This window comes from Bemisia tabaci, chromosome 2 (assembly GCF_918797505.1).
Source record: "Bemisia tabaci chromosome 2, PGI_BMITA_v3".
Taxonomy (NCBI): Eukaryota; Metazoa; Arthropoda; class Insecta; order Hemiptera; family Aleyrodidae; genus Bemisia; species Bemisia tabaci.
The window spans coordinates 65219631-65235827 of NC_092794.1; the positions used below are offsets into that span (position 1 = coordinate 65219631).

General features: G+C 37.4%; 1 protein-coding gene across 1 annotated transcript; it reads left to right on the top strand.

Annotated features, from left to right (window-relative positions):
- The first annotated feature begins 1433 nt into the window (after positions 1–1433).
- Rh5 (Rhodopsin 5) lies at positions 1434–12827 on the top strand. The gene is made up of 8 exons (XM_019058234.2): positions 1434–1784; positions 4160–4375; positions 5489–5704; positions 6295–6425; positions 7263–7435; positions 8204–8364; positions 11760–11861; positions 12579–12827. Exons 1-8 carry the CDS (start codon positions 1738–1740, stop codon positions 12685–12687), a joined length of 1155 nt encoding a protein of 384 aa, XP_018913779.1. The 5' UTR covers positions 1434–1737; the 3' UTR covers positions 12688–12827.
- Positions 12828–16197: the final 3370 nt, after the last annotated feature.

Below are 16197 nucleotides of genomic sequence, written 5' to 3' on the forward strand. Positions count from 1 at the left end.
CATTTAAACCTTGGTCCGATGGTCGAATCGAATACCTGAAAAGGGGCCAAAATCAGCCTCTTTTTTGGGAGGCTCTTTCCATAGGTTTAAATGGAGAAAAGACAATGTTGCCAATTTGCTGGATCCGCCAATGGGTAGTCAAAGGTAGCCAAAAAAGAATAGCTAAGGGCTTTCCCAAAGTTCTAATGTGGAGATATTCCTCTTGTATAATGTCATTTCAATTAAAAACTACGTTGCAAAAATGCAGTCTCTCTGGACGGAAGGCTAGAAACTCCTATCACTTGATGAATTTTGAGTACTAACCAGCCCTACATAGAATTGCAGGACTTGACACAAATCCGGACATAGCTGGTGCCTACCAAAAATCTGGGTGATGACATTTCACTTATATTACCTCTATTTATATATGAGCACTAGACTGTGTTTGGAAGTTAACATTGAAAGGGTCGGAAAATTTGCAGGTGTTTGCTGCCCTGCAAAGGGAAAACGCCGTATGTACATTCAAGAGTTGCGAAATTTCTTTCACTGAAATTTCTATTTTTGAGAGAATTTATGAATATTTTCCCCGAAAACTTTCAGGAACCTTGGGTGAAATTGCGAGCAGAATTATCTAAAAAAATTGGAAGAAAAATATTCATAAGTTTACCGGGTAAGTCGTATTCTCAGGAAATTTGGCAACGCCTGAAGGTCCTAAGGCGTTTTTCCTTAGCACAGCAGTACGAAATTTGGTGAAATTCATCTTTAAGGTGGACTTGAGTACGAAAACAGCCTTGAAGCCTAAATTGAATAGTTATTGTAGAAAATATGATAGAAAACCCTAATCTACTAAAAGAAAATACGTGTTTAAATGAGAAATGCCGTCAGATGACGTCACACGGTGGCACATGTTCCCACTTTTAAATCTATTTTCCTACAATTTCCCATCTCAGAAAAAAATTATGAAAATTACTGCGGACTCAGCTCATTGAGAACTTTCAGATGAAGCAATAAAAAATGTTCGTGCAAATTCTCTACTGAATGCTTGCATAAGATACTGTTACTTATCAATTTTATGAGGAAATCTTTTTCATTTTTCTTCAGTACCAAGCGTTCTTTCAAAATTGAAATGCTATCCAGTTGATCTGTCTCTTCCTGGGAGAAGAGAAAATCGCCGAAATGTGTGATACACGACGACTAAAATAGATAAGTATTTGGCTAATTTTACCATCCTTATGTAGAACGAAGGGGTTGGAAGGGGAGAGTCGTTGCTGGGCACAATGATAGAAAAAGAGGCGGAAGAGAGGGGGGTTTGATTCGCGAAGCTGGAAACTAGGACGGTGTACCTTGATATCGGATACCTAATTAATAGCATCACCTATGTAGCAAACCCGGCGATCTCTAATCGTATTAGACTGTGATTTGGACATGCAAGTAGCCTGATAAAATTGTTCGGATCGCGGCTCTCGCCTGCTATTAGCAGCGGACCGCCGCCCGAGCTGTACCTTTTATTTTTATTTTCCATCTTTTAGTTTCCGTTTTCTTCCCCGACCACGGACGACTATCCGTTTTAGTTTTTGAATCTCGAAAACGCAGTTCGGATAGCGCCGTTTTTAACCCCTTCTAGTTCCTCGAGTTTGCGTCCCAAAATCCAAGTTCGGATAGGTTCGATGTCGCCCAGAAAACCCCTCCGTGAATTTTCGTGACTTGTTTGATATTTAAACAGTTTCAAGAGAAGACGAGGTCGCGACTGGCTCAATCATGAATTCTTCCTATGTTTCTGGTGAACCGTACGCACTCCCATATAAGTAAGTTGGTGCCTTCATTTCTGAGTGATACCATTTGTGTGCGCGAGGAGTTCAAACGCAGTGCCAATATCGCTACAGAGACTCGCTCGAACACTGATGCTCAGTTCTCTTGATTTCGAATCTCGAAAAACCGATATTGAACTGAAATTTTACCCTTCGATAAATATTAAAATTTACACTCCTATATACCTTAGTGGCAATGGCGTTATAATTTTCGTTTGAGCCCTCACCCCCGGAAAACAAGAAATATCTGCAATAAAAAATTATTAGTCTTTCATTCTCTCTTTCATTTCCGTGTTAGTTACTATGACTGTAAAAGATATGTCCAAAAATTGACCCAACTTAACAAATTAACTGCTTTAATTGCCAATTTACAAACTCTATAATGGACTCTTAAGCAGATTTCTTCATAAAAAGTTCATACAAAATTAAAGTGAATCAAAAGTTAGAACTACCTTTGACCTTATTTTAAGTTTAATCTCTTTTGTGTATTTCTTTTGTGGTTGGAAAATTCTAACCCCTTTAAGTGTATTATCAAAAGGAAAGAAAGAAAAATTCAAACAATCTACACTATTCTGTGTGTCAATTGAGTCAACAGAACTAAGAGCCCGGTCCCGCTATGCTGAATTCTAACTACGTGCTTTGTTCATCGCATAAATAAAAAGAAATCCATTAAACGGTGACCTAATTTTGGGGCAAAATGATTCTTCGTCAATCTAGGTTTTTATAACTCTCAGTAAAAAAAAAATAAAAATAAAACTCACTCAGTGATTTAATAAAATGAGGTGGATAAATGTAAGGTAAAATTTATTGAAAATAACCAGCAATTGATGTTGATGATTCATAGTCGGATAAATCTTAAAATAAAAAAGAAATTCAATCATTTTCCCTTGGTTGCTGTCAGCTCATCCGCAGAATATAAAAAATAAAAAATCAGGCACACGTATAAATACTAATTAAAAAAGTTGTTTTTACTTCAGTTTTAATATACTTTAAATTTTAAAATCACTCTTGTTACTCGTAAGTGCTTTTTCTGCAAGCTGCATTGAAAATTTAAAATTCAATAGTTTCGATCCAGGTGTTTTATTTATAGAACTGCGTGAGATTTCGCCAATTTTTCGTGAAAACTCTTATTTCTGCCAATGAAATTTTGTCCTTTTTGTCTTTTGCACCGAGGAAGTATTTTAGCAGTAAAGAAAAATTAAGGGATAACGTTGAGCAGACCTTAATATGCTTTCCTCTACATGTATTTTCTTCTTATTTTGAGCGGAAAGATAGACGTTCTTGATTGCAAAATCACGGTAATGCGATCGGGGGAAAAATTCAGTTTTTTCGTTTTCATATTTTTACATATAAGAAAAACTCACAAACTACATTCTAATTTGTGGATATTTTGTATTCACTTGATATATTTAGTCTCATTAGCCAGAAACTTGGCTGCACTGACCAAACTCACCAGACTATCATAGTAAGAAGCATATTAGCTCCTACAAGAGTGCAGGAATACTTCACGCATTGCGCCCAAACACAGTGCGGTCGCTGGTCGGCTCGAAAAGCAAATGGGTATATTTCTGGGAGCAAAGGTGGTTAATATCTCTTAAATTAAGAAAATTATTTCATTTCAATCAAGAAATACTTCGTGTGATTTTTACAGAATTTACTTTTGGCCATTCATCAAAATGTCGATCATTCTCCCAAAAAACGCGGTGCCATGAATAAAAATCCGTAGTAAAAAGTCTTACAAGGAGATTTTTGAACGCAATTATTTTTCATCGTACCTACTTGAAGCAATTTGATTTAATATTTTGAACTAGGTATAAATCCCTCAATAATATCGGGTGTATATGGCTATTTTTTACCGGTCATGGAAATAGGGAACTTAAAGTGAAAAAGACTAAATTTGAGCAAATATATACTTCTGCTAAGAGAAGTTAATCCTCGCCATTTTCTGGGGAGAGCCCTCAAAAATTCTAGAGATACTTTTTGACAAAGCGTTTCAGAATTTGAATTTAAAAAATCGCGATTTCCAGGGAAACGGCAAGAAAAACAAGCGGGACACGCCATTTGACCTTGTCCATTTTAAAGTCTTATAACTTTATTAAGTATTATAGGTAATGCTGACGCAATATTCTTGAGAGAATCATGCGTTCAATTTCATGAAGAACGACAAATCCATCATTTCGACCAGAATTGTGTTTCTTTTTTTGCTCTCCTGATAAATTGGACCGTCTGGGGGTTTGGCCGCGTAGCGGCCAACGGGCGTACCCCCTAGTTTTACTATTCTCTGGCGCTTCTGTGTATTTAATGTTAACTTCATTTCTATTTTAAATTGATATATCTAACTTAAAATATTATATCTTATCTTATTTCCGCAGATTTGATGCCCGAGACGGTGGTGTGAGTTCAGGTGGAGGAGATGGTCTTATGCTTGGCTGGAACGTCCCGCCGGAACACATGGACATGGTCCACCCTCATTGGCGAGCCTTCCCCAACATACCCGAAATGTGGCATCTCATGCTCGGCGCAATATATTTTATCCTCATGATAGTCTCTACTTTAGGAAATGGAATAGTTATTTACTTATTTTTCACGTGAGTCGTATCCTATTTTTCATTCTCGAACTATAATCGCGGGAGGATGCGACAAAAGTCGGCTTAATTGTATTTCATGTTGCTTGGTGCCCTCTCGTGTTTTATTTGTTTAACTTTAAACTGAGCAACATACTTACTTAAAGCCTTGAAACTTTCACTGAATTTTCCTCAGACTATCAGGAGTATGCCTACAAAATTCAAGTCAGAATCTTTGCTCAGTAATAAAATGGGTAATAAAAGAAATACCTATGGGAACAAATTAGACAACGTCTGATGTAGTTAGGACGATACTGATCAATTCATCTTATTGATATTTGATATAGGTACTTTTATTTTTTTACTCTCCATTAATAATTCGTTTTCAAAAGAACTGCAGTTTTTTGTCCAGCAAAGAAAAAAACAAGTAAAAAAAATTAGAAAAACAGGAATCTCCGCGCAATGCTTTGCGACAAAAAGACCTTTTTAGAATTTAAAAAAAATGAATAAGCTACGAGAACTTATTGAAAAGGCATATTATGCTGCCATGACTTCCATTTGGAAACGCTTCAAAAACCCGTTTGAAATATTTTAACTTTTTTGTAGTTTTGAGGAAATATTTGGACGGATTTCTATCAAACGGAACTATGTGCATTATGACGTAAGCCCTGTTGTGCATATTGACGGTGTAAGTCGGCAATCACATAACTCGTTTGCGGTGTCTGAAAATCTCCGCCTCTATGTTATTTTTTTAAAAGAGAACAAAGTGACATCATTCCTTGAAGTTTATGCAGAATTTTCTTCGCACAGAGAAGAAAAATTACGGAAGTTTTAAAGAATTGCCGTTGAGTAGTTTTCCGTTTAAAAAATAACGTATGACAGGAAGTCTGCGACGTCGCAAACCGCGTTATGTGATTGCCGACTTACACCGTCTATGTATTCTTATGGGTCTCAGGGCTCATGTCTGAATGCACATAGATCCGTTTGATAGAAATACGTCCATTTGTTAAAAGATGTTATTATTTTTAGAGGTCCTTTAAAAGCATCTTGTGCTATTAGAACACATTCTTGCGTGCATTGTTGATATTCTCACAAAGTTCGTTTATGACCGAGGATCTCTCCTTTTTATTTTCACAGAACAAAATCCCTACGAACTCCGTCAAATTTATTTATATCAAATCAAGCCGTTTTAGATTTATTCATGATGTTGAATATGCCTCACTTAGTGATAAATGCATTTTACAAACGGATGACCGGCTGGGAGGACGGCTGTGATTTATTCGGCCTCCTTGGGTCCATCTCTGGTATCGGATCCGCGATGAACAACGCCATGATAGCCTACGATAGGTACAGGTAAGTACTGTCAACCACGACAAAAAATATTCAATTTTCTAAACACACCAATCCAAAAATATTTCCATGACAAACATCTGAGATTACACTGGAAAAAAAACACATTGGATCTAGAGTCCAGACTCTTAAAAACATCGACAAGAAAAAATACTATTGATTCAATCGGATTTTTGCTTAAATCAAGAACCAAGCCTCTTAATTTGAGCAGATTTCCTTTTGATTTAAGCAAAAATCTGATTGAATCAAGAGTATTTTTTCTTGTCAATGTTTTCATGAGTCTGCCCTCTAGACTCAGATCCAATGTGTTTTTTTTTTTTTTTTTTTTTTTCCAGTGTGCGTTATTAGCAAAATCGTTCACATATTTTCCTCAAGATTTCCCAAAAAATTCAGAAAAATTTCGATACAAAAATTCGCTACTAAATTAAACAAAAACAAAAAATTCAAATCGTCAAGTGAAAATTGTATACGTTGAAAGGTAATTCAATAGTAGTTCTGTCACCGAAACTTTTAGATAGGCAAAGAATACGAAAAATCATAGAAAATTCCTGAAATAAAAATGAATGCCAATGATCTCATCTGTGTGTTATCAGAACGATCGCATTTCCTCTCGACGGTCGTCTGGGAATGGGAAAAACCGTGATAATTGTAGCGTTCGTATGGCTCTACTCCATGCCTTTCTCCATTCTACCTCTTCTTCGAATCGGCAGCAAATACGCGCCAGGTAAGCCCATTAACATGTTTAAACCCTTTGTATGTTTATTTACCACCCTGCAACCATGAAAGAGTCACTCATGTCTTGCAAAATTGGACGTATTTCTGTCAAACGGAACTAAGCGCCAATTTGAGTTCCTTTTGAGGAATTTAGAATCCCGGATAGCGCGTTCTGTCAAACGGAACTAAGCGCCATGGAAAAGCATTGCGAGTATAGGAACGAATGAGCCCGAATTCCGCTGCCAATCCAAGCCCCCCCTCAACCTTCCTACCCGATGGCGCTTAGTTCCGTTTGACCGAAATGCGTCCAATTTATCGATGTATTTAGTTTAATGAGTGATAGGAAGGACTATCAGTGGCATTTCAGACGCTTTATAATCTCCACCTTTCAATATTTTCATATCCATGTGAATCACAAAACTTGCTGATTGTGGACGTATTTCTATCAAACGGAACTATGTGCATTCGGACATGAGCCCTGAGACCCATAAGAATATGGGCATAACAGGGCTTACGTCATAATGCACATAGTTCCGTTTGATAGAAATCCGTCCGATTATGTGTTGGTTGCGCCAGTCACAAAATCATGCTTTGATGATTTTAGAATTTGAATCGTACTTAGATCAGCAAAAAATAACAAGATCTGTCCGAACACCACGTTTCCTCGTCCAATATTAACGGAGATGTCTCCATTGAAAAGAAACAAAGCTTAATCCATCGCAGTAGTGCGTACCTGACGTACCATGGTTTCTCTCAGCTTTGATCCATCCCAGGATTCCCAGGTCAATCCCAAGTCATTTTTATTCCTCTGCAAACTAAAAGGATTATTCTTTTTTTCCTGTTCCAGAGGGATTCTTAACGACGTGCTCCTTCGACTACCTCACCGAAACAGAAGAAGTTCGATACTTTATGCTTGCAATTTTCATCTGGTCGTATGTCATGCCGATGATGTGCATCATAGTATTCTACTCACAACTGCTAGGCCATGTTCGGCAGCACGAAAAAATGCTTCGCGATCAGGTTAATCTCTTCATCCTTTTCAAACGGCATTTTAAAGTTCTCTGATTAGAAAAGATTCCGTTGTTCTGTACTTAAAATTTCCTTTTATATTTCTTTTTCTCGAGAAAAAAAATGAAAACAACAGGTGACACCAAATTGTGATCAATTATAGGAAAAACATATATTTATTATTTGATAAAGTAGTTTTAGAGGCTCTCTTTTAGAGAAAACAATAATGTGGCATACGCGAGTAAACATTACGATAAAACTGTCAGGTATTGTAAGTTATTCTCTTTCAGAGTATAACCCAATATTAGCAACAAAAAAAAAAACTGTCAAACACCTCAAATGCCAGTTCGTGGACTACCGCATCAAGACTTAAAATTTGTAGGACCAGGTATGTCTATCTATACATATCGATACATGTGCCTACATAACCGATGTAAAAATTTCCAAGGTACCGATCTCCTTATGCAAAATATCTTAGGTCCAAAATATTGGTATTGAGGCAAAAAATCCATAAGTCTGCATATGGAAAAAACACGAAGGATTTTTAGGCCCCCGATCAATATAATCGATTCGCCCATGTTTGATGTACTCATTTTCGATAGCCTGACTCTTATCCTTCATATAAAGTCGATTGATGCTCGTTCATAATCCATTCGTCAATAATTTCCCCCCCAAAAAATAAATATATAATAATACAAAGAAGAAGAAAAAAGTATAAACTTTAAAGACTCGACATTTTTTAAACACCCTTTTTGAGCCGAATGATATTTTTATTTCCAGGCGAAAAAAATGAACGTGAAATCTTTGCAAAGTAATCAAGACGCGCAACAAAAATCAGTGGAAATCCGGATCGCCAAGGTTGCCATGACAATTGTCTTCCTATTCATTTGTTCGTGGACGCCTTACGCTATCGTGGCCTTAGTCGGTGCCTTTGGAGACAGGTAAGTTGACATTTTTTAATGTATAGACGCATTCAGTGATGACGTCACGGAGCGATATTGTTGGTTCGATATCTCGAAAGTCGAAATGTGCCCCTACAAACAAACATAGCCTCCAAAACGAACAATTGATGAAAGAATGCTAAAACTAGCCTAAAACTAAAACATTAATCCGTGGGACTGTAAAATTATGAAAGCTAGTCATTTTCCAAAACGTTTGAGACCACATTCACAAGAATTGATAATACCTATAATAAGCTCGTGACATAATACTTAGTCTTCGAGCGAACGTTGTGTTCGTTTGTTGGGGCACATTTCGACTTTCGATATATTGAAACTATATCGAGATGTGACGTCACACTAAATGTGTCTATTATCCTCTCTATTCTGATACAATCATTTTTAAGACGCTCGATGGATGGGGTGAGGAAGGAGAGTAAGACGGCCCAAAAGTCCAATTCCAAAGAAAGAATCAAAATCCAGAGTAAGGAAAAAGTCATCAACAATATTGTTTGGCGGGAAATTTTTCCGTGAAACATCGTTTTGTTATTCAATTGAAATTATTTGCTCATTAACCACGGGCGATTTCGAAGATTTCGCTGGCCACGAAGCGAGCTTTTGGGGCGCGCAGCGCCCCGGGGGTTGGGCCGCGTAGAGGCCAGAGGGCGGACCCCCTAGTTTCTTTCCACTCGTGTACATTTTCGATTCCATCTTTAAACAGAGGCGATATATTTTAGAGACCTCGCAGTTCACCACCTTGCTTTACCTCGCACTGCTATCTCCCACATAGTGCAAAAGTTACTTCCGGCAATCAACGCTCAAATTCGCCTGATGATAACTGATGACCAAAGAGTTGTGCTCAACTCATCAGGAGCCATCATCAGCATCATCAGCTCAGCAGTCCTCATTTGGGCAAATTTTATGCTAAATTACCAAGTTACTCATAAGTTATTGGGCAAAAAGTAGCGTCGATCAACTTAACTTTATTTATGCCTCTACCTTTCAAATTGCTTAAATTATCAGCACGGGATCTCTAAACCATCTGATTGCTCACCACCACTCTTGCAACCACTCTTTACTCACTTAGTATATTCCGTCTGTAAAGCAATTCAATCGGAAGCAAAACAAGGCCAACGCAATTGTCGTAATGTTGATTCCAACGCGTTGATGCAACTAAACGTGCTCAATGGATGCGCGTGTGGCATACCCTCATAATTGAAGGCGCTTTTGCCTCCTGCTCACTCACAACGATCCAACGTGACGGAACGACGACGTGTTGCTGGCGATACAACTATCCTGCTAAGAGCACGAGCACAGTATGTCTGGGGAAATAAGTGTGTTCACCTATGTGTCTCATTTTAATATCTTATTCTGCGCTTTTGAAGGAGCATAAGCGTAGACATATCGACGGTGTAAGTCGGCAATCACATAACTCGATTTTTGGCGGTTTTGAGTTAGCTGCAGAAATGAAGTGTAGAAGATGCCCTTTACCTGCTATCAAAATATTTCAGTCGAAAAAAATCTGGAAGTCACCTAAAAACGTAGAACTCAAAACACATATCTCAGCGTTAATTCCAACAACACATAACTCGTGCCGTCGCGCCGCATTTTTACACAACGCGCGCTCTCCCGGGAAGAACCGTGAGCAGTTTAGGAGGGAAAATTAAACGTTAGTACGTCACGGAATCTTCAAACAACAAAAATATTATTATTGTTTTAACATCTAACATCTAATCCGACGGATAACTGAGTAGTCGTCCGCTTATTTTTATCTTCATTTCATTTTAATTCGTAATTCGACGGCGTAAGTCCGCAATCACATAATTATCTCGTTCACGGTGTCTGAAAATCTCCGCTTCTACGACACATTTGACATCATTCCTTGCAGTTTATACAGAATTTTCTTCGCATAGAGAAGAAAACTCACGGCAGTTTTAAAGAATTGCCGTTGAGTAGTTTTCCGTTTAAAAAATGAAGTGTGACAGGAAGTCTGCGACGTCGTAAACCGAGTTATGTGATTGCCGACTTACGCCGTCGAATCGTTTTCCAGTGTCATTCTAAAGATTCGCTACCAATTAAAGTTTGTTAAAAGGAACTTTAGGCTACTTTTAAAGTGAGAGGAGTCTTATTCAGTCTTTATTCAGTCAACATCGGCAAAGAATAGGTTTCAATCAGTAATTCGCCAATCACGTATCTTGGAATTCAGTGTTGGACCTTACTTCCACAAACACATGACTCGGTTTTTCGGTCATTTCTCCTGACAGACGAGAATATTATTCAAAATGATGATAGAGTCTTACAAAGCATCTTATCCTTGCTGTCTCTAAGAATTTTTTCCCCTCTACCTTCAAAGATGAGGAATGTAGAGAGTTTTTTCCCTCTCCTGAAAAATCGTGTTTTCCGAGTTATGTGATTGCCGACTTGCCGCCCTTTTCCCGTAGCGCGCAAGTGTTGCACATTCCGATGCGCCCTGTTCCGACACACAAAATCGAGACGGTTGTCGCATTCGGGTGTGCGATTGACGAGGTGCGTGCCTCAGCTTGGTGCGTCTTCAATTTCGGACGATACTTCGAGCACCTCTCCGGAGTTAGTTTAGTTGCGTGACCCAACCGAACCCAATATGGATTGAGCATAGCGCTATTTCTGTCTCATTTGGATGTGCGCTTGTCGAGGTGCGCGCCTCAGCATGGCGCGCCTTCAAATTTGATTGATACCTCGAGCACCTCTCCGGAGTTGGTTTAGTTGCGTGACCTAACCTAACCCAATATGGATTGAACATAGCGCTATTTCTGTCGCATTCAGATGTGCGCTCGTCGAGGTCCTCGTCGGTTGAGGTTCACGGTCCTAAATATTTTAGATTGTATACATTATCATTTATTTTTTCCAACGCTTCTTCTGAGAGTTTATTATTGTTAATTTTAGGTAAATATAATTTTCGCGTTACATTTTTAACAAGAACTGAAGACAAGATAGCTTCTCCATACTGTGCGTCAACCCTCTCTATTTTAAGAGAGGGTATGACGAATTTTTTTTCAGCTACTTTCCGGATATTTGGCCGGATATTTCTTTATAAATGGGATTAAATTCTTCCATTACTCTGTAACAAAAAACACCGTCGATATACTAAAAAAATTGTAATATTAATGTGTGAAAAACAAAGTTAAACGCGAGAGTTAAAAGTAAAGCATGTCGACGACGAAACTGTTTAAAGCGTTTCTCGATTGCAGTGTTTCAAAATCATTTACAACATATTCGCATTAAGTATACCATGTTCATAGAGTTGTAAAGTTCCATATTGAAAAACATTCTTGAATTTTTAAGCGGACACGACATTTGTCAAGGGTCATGTGTTAAAAATCCTGCCTCCTAATTGTTTCAATATGTATTTTTTTTTTCAGAACTGTCCTAACACCGATAGCTTCAATGATTCCTGCGGTTTCAGCCAAAATTGTTTCGTGTATAGACCCTTGGATTTATGCCATTAACCATCCCAAATTCAGGTAAACTAAACGCTCTGTCGTAATGTCGATTCCAACGCTAGGAACGCACTTTTGCGATCTGGGAAAATCTAGGCAACTCGATTCTATGATGAAGTTTTTGGTGTCATTGATTAACCTGCTCTGCTTCTCTTCATATTCAACTCCTTCATGGGAGGAAAAAAAAAATATTATTCAAGCTCGTATCAAAAGAATTAAAATGTCTTAATCATTTTTAAAAGCTTAAAACTAATTCAAATTTGCGTTCCTTTTCTCAATTATTTTCCTCGTCTGTTACCTTAACAGCAGCAAAAAACCAATTTTAGGAAGAAATTTGCAAATTATCTAAGAGCTTCTGGTAAAGTGGTACACTTTATTTTTCAGGGAAACCTTGTCAGTAATTTTATATAGTAAAATTAAAGTGAAAAAGAGTTTTAACAAAGTCTTGATACATATTCCTTAATTTTTGACACCTACTCGTAAAAATTCAGGGGAAAAAAATATTGCAAAAACTCTTAAAAAATTAGTAGCTTTTACATTAAGACACTTTTCTCATAAATTTTATCGAACATTAATGATATTTAAAAAATATTTGGCATCCCCATTCTTTACTCATAACTGTCAAAAATGTTTCGGGAGTCTTTGAAAAGTGGTTTTAAGTGGTCGTTATTACTAAAAGAAAAAAAAAAAAAAAAAAATTATATACTTGAGCCATTATCGGCGACTTTTTTACTGTTTCAGAGCTGAGATGCAGAAACAATTCCCATGTCTGGCTCCTAAAGACGATTCGCCATCAGAGACCGTATCTGTCGCGACAGAAAACACCAATGCCAAGGAAGAAAACGCTTGAAGAGACTCCAAATCAACAAGATGAATTTATAAAACTTCGCACGAAACTGAGGGGACAGGAGATACAGCGACTTGACATTTTCACATCCTGCGTCGCTGACTGGTGTAAATACTTTGGAAATAAACAGTGACTCACACTTCCTTCTGAGTATCTATTCATTGTGCCATCTCGCAGTGCAAGAAATAATTTTTCAATGAAGGGTGCAAAACATTTGCGGTTTGCGACACGCAGAACCATACAGGATGGAAGCTCTTAAGGACTCAGCTATATATGAAAAACGGAAATAGCGTCTCGAGCTCTTCTACATAGACGAGGGATTCAATAATCAGTTTGGCTGATTTACGCGATCAGCGGGTAGAGTATTGAATTATTATCGAATGACCTTGATCGGTAAAACCCTATCTTAACGACGTTACTAATCGATTAAAGTCGTTCGTTAACGATTCAAAAATCCAGGCACATGTCTCTACTATTTCTAGCTCAATTCAGGAGCAACGTAAGAGCCATTACTTTCCAGATATGCAGATAGGTAACTTTATGAGAGAGCTGAAAATAGTAGTTTCCAAATGTAATTTCACGGATCACTAGACAGATTAAGAATCAGAGCACTACAAAGAATGTCCCCTCATTAAGAGTTCATATAAAATACATCGGACATTTGGAAATTTCAAATACTAACATTGGTTACATCAGAACTAGTAAATTCAAAATTATCAATGTTGAAAAAGGAACACCAAAATCAACGTGGGGTCAAAGTAGCCATTGAAGACAAACTTTTCGTTGGTCATGATATATAAATGAGTTTCACTGCGTTTATCCTTCCTGTACTGTTATGCACAACTCTTGCAAATTGCCAAGAACAAATTCAGCGCACTGCGAACATTGAATGAACAAATCAGTATGTTAAATTGCCCAATTTGACTGGAGAAGATCTTGGTTTTTAGCTAACGGGAGGTTTGAACTTCAAAGCGCACTGAAAACTCAAATGTCTCACTACAAAGTTGGAACTGGAAATTTCCGATTCGCTAATTATGCGCTCTTTGTCAAATTTTGATAAAGAAGCATATTATAGGTATTGTATAGCTTGATTTCTTGGCCTGTTTGGTAGTCCACTACCCACCTCAGTGGTTGAGCAAACGAAATAGTTTGTCTACGAGGAAAAATATTCACACACGTAGAAAATTTAATGTTTAAGAGCCATGACTTAATTCACTTTACCACCTTATCTCGCGACTTTTTCGCTCACTTGAATTTGAAACATCTGAAAAATAATTCCCGCGATTAGGATTGACTAATAATCGAACCTATTATGCTCTTCTCAACGCCAGTTATAGAAATAGTTAAAATCGAACCTCAAATTCCTGAAGAAGAGATGCCAGATTGTGCTCTAAAGCAATAACTTTTACTGAACCATCATTCGTGAATTCGAGAATGAGTCTTCGCAGTAGCAGTGGCCGCCAAGAAAAATTGGGATTAATCCTCAAAGGATCGTAAAAAAGTAAATTTGAAAGGAAGAAGAATAATATGTAAACAATTTTTAAAAAAATAACCTCCCAATTTACGAATTTTAATACCTTTTTCTCAAAAATTTTTATAGGTACGTTATTTTCTCCAAATGTTTAACAAGTGTTGTATCTATTTTAGTTTTATTTTGAAATTCATATGAAAATTGATTGAATTTAATTAGTTTTTGTCTTTACTTGATTTTAATGACGATTTTTTGCTGAGCGTCTTATATGAAAAGGTTATTAAAAGTTATTAAAAAATTATATAAAACTCAGAATTTTTTTACCTGATTATGTGTGAGAAGAGGGTATCTTAATTCGTAAGTACCCATTTTTTTTTTATTTTATTTAATTCATCACTAAGCCATTGCTAGTAGGACTGGATCAAATCTGCAGTTATATGGCATTATGAAGCAGAAAACCTTTGAAAAACAACGGTTTGTACAGTCATCAAGTCGAGTCAAGCAACTCATGTTTTCCTACAGTTCATAGTTGACGCCGGTTTGGCTGAGGAACCGTAAAGTAATACATTTTGGAAAAAGCCACGTAAGGGACTTTTCTGGTCCATTTTATCAATAAAACATTCGGAGGTTGATAGCCTTTTGTTTGAAGTGAAGCTCATAATTTCAGAGTCGTGGTTTTTATTTCAAAACCAATAAGCTGAAAAATCTCTCGATGAGCTATTCGACTCGTATTTTTACTGTTTTACTTCAACCTCTCGTCCTGCCACGCTAATCTGAGGAAAAACTATGATTGGGAATTCAGTAAGTAATTGCATTTCAGATTTTTGGGGGTGGTATCTGGATTCTCTGCCGCTGATATTCACGTATTCTAATGAAATGTTTAAACATACATTTTGAGTGACCATCTTATACTGGAGAGAAGAAACAAGAGAAGAAAAATTATTGAATGTGTTGCATCAAACCCTAATCTCCTCTACTGCTAACAAATAAATAAGGATTTATTTTCTTAATGTGAAAGGACTGCAGTATTAAACATGTGTTTATAATTTATCATTTCCATCATCAGGCAAGTGTCTGCCGACTGATACAATAAAATGTCGAAAAGTAAACGCTTGTCTATTTATGCTTACTACTTGTTCCTCTTCTTCAATGTCTATTCTAAATCACGCGTCAGCATGACACCACGTGTCATTCACCAACATGGTACTAGGTCATAGAGAGAAAAAAGGAGGTGTTTGCATCTTGAGGATTGTTTACCCCGTGATGTAGGTCGGTACAGGAACAAATCGACTCCTGATATAATTCCAAACACTTTAAACAGAATGAATTTTGTCCATAAACTACACCGTTTTAAAGAAAGTCGATGCTAAAAATCGTCCGTACCGACCTATGTCATCAAAAAAAATCCAAGATGCCTGAAATGCAAACACCTCTTTTTCTCTATGGTACTCTGTTGGTAACATGTTGGAATCATGTTGGTACCATCAACATAGTACAGAACGGACCAGGACGGTCACAACATGGTGCCAGCATGGTCTTTTCAGCAAGGATACAACTTCAAAATTGAGTCAGAGTCTTGAGGTGATGATATTAACAAGTAAAATTGAAACGTTGGGTACAGAAAGGGCATTTCTCGACTGCGGTGTTTCACAATCTCCAGTGCTACTTTATATTTTAGAGATGAATCTACAGGGTGAATCCTCTAAAATTTTACGTTTTCAGCATTGAAAAAGCATAAAGAAATTTTAGGAAAAGTTCAAACAAATTACATACATTTGCTGTAATCATAATGGATGAAAAGTTAGCGGAAATTTTGAAGATACCGCAACCAAGAAATGCCCTTTCTGCGCCTATCGCTTCAATTAGCCCCGTATAAATTGTTTGAGCATTTAAAATAGTTGACTTCTTTTGGAGGGAAGGGGGGGGGGGCAAAAAAAAGCCTTTGTAGGCACCAGTGGGCTGATTGCTGAGATTGGTAGACAAAGCGATGGACAAAGAAGACTTAGGGAGTAAAGAACGATCCTATCGGTTGAAAGGGGTGG

What these genes read in the sequence shown, in the direction of transcription:
- Rh5 (XM_019058234.2), top strand. Translation starts at nt 1,738, where the DNA reads ATGAATTCTTCCTATGTTTCTGGTGAACCGTACGCACTCCCATATAA. An exon ending in GTTATTTACTTATTTTTCAC is followed by an intron (nt 4,376 to 5,488) that starts GTGAGTCGTATC and finishes TTATTTTCACAG; the next exon opens with AACAAAATCCCTACGAACTC. An exon ending in AAAAAATGCTTCGCGATCAG is followed by an intron (nt 7,436 to 8,203) that starts GTTAATCTCTTC and finishes TTTTATTTCCAG; the next exon opens with GCGAAAAAAATGAACGTGAA.